The sequence below is a fragment of the Limulus polyphemus genome, unplaced genomic scaffold (assembly GCF_000517525.1).
Source record: "Limulus polyphemus unplaced genomic scaffold, Limulus_polyphemus-2.1.2 Scaffold782, whole genome shotgun sequence".
Lineage (NCBI taxonomy): Eukaryota > Metazoa > Arthropoda > Merostomata > Xiphosura > Limulidae > Limulus > Limulus polyphemus.
The window spans coordinates 365,984-368,503 of NW_013666392.1; the positions used below are offsets into that span (position 1 = coordinate 365,984).

The window sequence follows — 2,520 nt, forward strand, 5'->3', positions numbered from 1 at the left end:
AAAATCTAGATTTCTATTCGGTTTATATAAAACTAGGTAAACCCCAACTCCACATGTTTTAAACCAGCTTTTTTAAGAAAGAAACTAATTAAGAAAGATACTATAGTTATGGTATGGAACTATGGTTATTATGCACAGTTGAAATACTAATTAAAACCATATTTTAAGATTTAGGTTTAGAATGAGCTAGAAAGTGTTCCAGGAAATTTCTTTTTGTGATGTTTTGTGGGATTAAATTAAGATTATTGATTGAAACAATCCCAAGTTAATTTGCATTGAGCTATATTTTGGTGAATTTCAAGTTTTTAGGTAAAGTACATTAACTAATGTGTTTGGAGAGCTGAGTTATCGCTCAGTTTCTTCTTGAGCAGGAATTAACTGCTATAACAGTAAAAACTTTTGTTAATTTCTAGTTAAAAATAGTACTTATATATTTATTTTGAGCTTAAGTAGGAATCAAAACAATATTCCAGTCAGCGGGAAGCCAAACTTTTTACGAATGTATAAATTGTGGACGTGGATATTTCTTGAATTATTATTATTATCTAGGTTAGAAATAATAGTAAAACATATTATGCACTCTTTAAGGTAGGTTTGGTGATTAGGATGCTCGACTCACAATTTGCAGGTCGCGGGTTCGAATCCCCGTCACACAGAACGTGCTAGCCCTTTCAGCCGTAGAGGTGTTATAATGTGACGGTCAATCCCACTATCCGTTAGTAAAAGAGTAACACAAGAGTTGGCGGTGGGTGCTGTTGACTATCTGTCTTCGCTCTAGCCTATCATTGCTAAATTATGGACGACAGTATAGCTTCGTATAGCTTTGCGCGAAATTCCAAAGAAACCAAACTACTATCTTTTGCCAACAACGAAAAAAAAAGAAAAGAAAAAAAGAAACGGTAGCAATACACTTAGAATTGAATCGATCTGCATTTCATTGTACAAAATTATCTGGAAAATCTTTACGTTATGTGTTCATTTGAAATATTATAGACTTAAGAGCAAAAGAAATTGTCGAGTCAGGCTTAAAACTACGAAAATAACTATTATTTTTCTGACTGTAAAATTTAAAAAGATATTTCGTTTTTTATATACGTTTTAACTCTCATATTCGGAAACCTAAGTCGTACATGACATCTATAACGTTAAGCTAGAAAACAGTGACTTTAGTGTTTACACGTAGTATTTTAAATCATTATTCAAGCCCAAATCGAAACATGTAGTTTCACAAAATATTCTACTACAATTTTTATTTTCTTCATTTTTGATAACTTTCGCATACAGCGAAGGTAGCATAATAAAATGTAACAACCTTCTGAACGTTTTTCATATATATATATATATATTAATGAAACCTACTTTCCTGATTTAATGATGTTCCGAGAAAATAAGTAGACTCTGCGTAATTTAATGTACTGAAGCTAATATTAAATTTCGAATATCTTCAAGATCTACATTAAACGTTCTCCGATGGGAATAAGATATACGAGTACACTTTAAGGTCCAGTAAGCCATTAGGTGAGATTAAAACATTAAAACAAAGTTTTATTGCACACACAAGCTATGTCGTAAATACGATATCCAAAACAGAAATTCTCTTGCTGGTTGATTTATTCTAACGTGCAGTAAATTCATTCGTATGAACAAGCTCTATTTTACATACCATTGACAACCATTTCAGCTGTATAATTAGTTGAAGCAGCGTTATTCTTGGCTAAGCACGTGTAATTTCCTTTATCTTTGAATCGAACTTCTTTTAGAAATAATGTCGAAGAGAATTCATTATTGTTTTCAATCACCATGTTGTCTTCCTGGACCAATGAACTGTTATTCTTCAACCAGCTGATTCTGATTGGCAGGTCTCCATCAAGAATAGAGCAAGTAATGGTAATTCTCATACCTTCTCGAAGATTTGGCGGGAAGACAAACGGACTGATAACAGGAGGAACTAAAACACATCAAATATATCAAGTAATGCTTAGGAAAATAAATTAATAAATAACGATATACAGCTAAAACTGTTAAAAACGAAAAAGTTCGATATCCAGCTCAAGTGATTATTTATTGTTGTATTAGTGTTCTGAAAAATTAGATATATTCAACTTTACATTTAGATGGTCTTGTGTAATCGGTCTCTGCACTATAGTTGATAAAGTTTTTGTTATAGACGTGTGTTTTACCAGTGTTATAGACGTGTATTTTACCAGTGTTATAGACGTGTATTTTACCAGTGTTATAGACGTGTGTTTTACCAATGTTATAGACGTGTGTTTTACTAGTGTTATAGACGTGTATTTTACCAGTGTTATAGACGTGTGTTTTACCAATGTTATAGACGTGTGTTTTACCAGTGTTATAGACGTGTGTTTTACCAATGTTATAGACGTGTGTTTTACCATGTTATAGACGTGTGTTTTACCAGTGTTATAGACGTGTAGTTTTACCAATGTTATAGTACGTGTATTTACAGTGTTATAGTACGTGTGTTTACCAATGTTATAGACGTGTGTTTACCAGTGT

General features: G+C 32.2%; 1 protein-coding gene across 2 annotated transcripts in view; it reads right to left on the reverse strand.

Moving 5' to 3' along the window:
- Nucleotides 1-2,520, reverse strand: part of LOC106460504 (Down syndrome cell adhesion molecule homolog) — a 59,777-nt gene that overhangs the window by 35,282 nt on the left and 21,975 nt on the right. For both annotated transcript variants that reach the window (XM_022387255.1, XM_022387254.1), the window contains exon 7: nt 1,664-1,948. In XM_022387255.1, the coding sequence (XP_022242963.1) occupies nt 1,664-1,948 (285 nt within the window). The remainder of the gene's footprint in view (nt 1-1,663; nt 1,949-2,520) is intronic.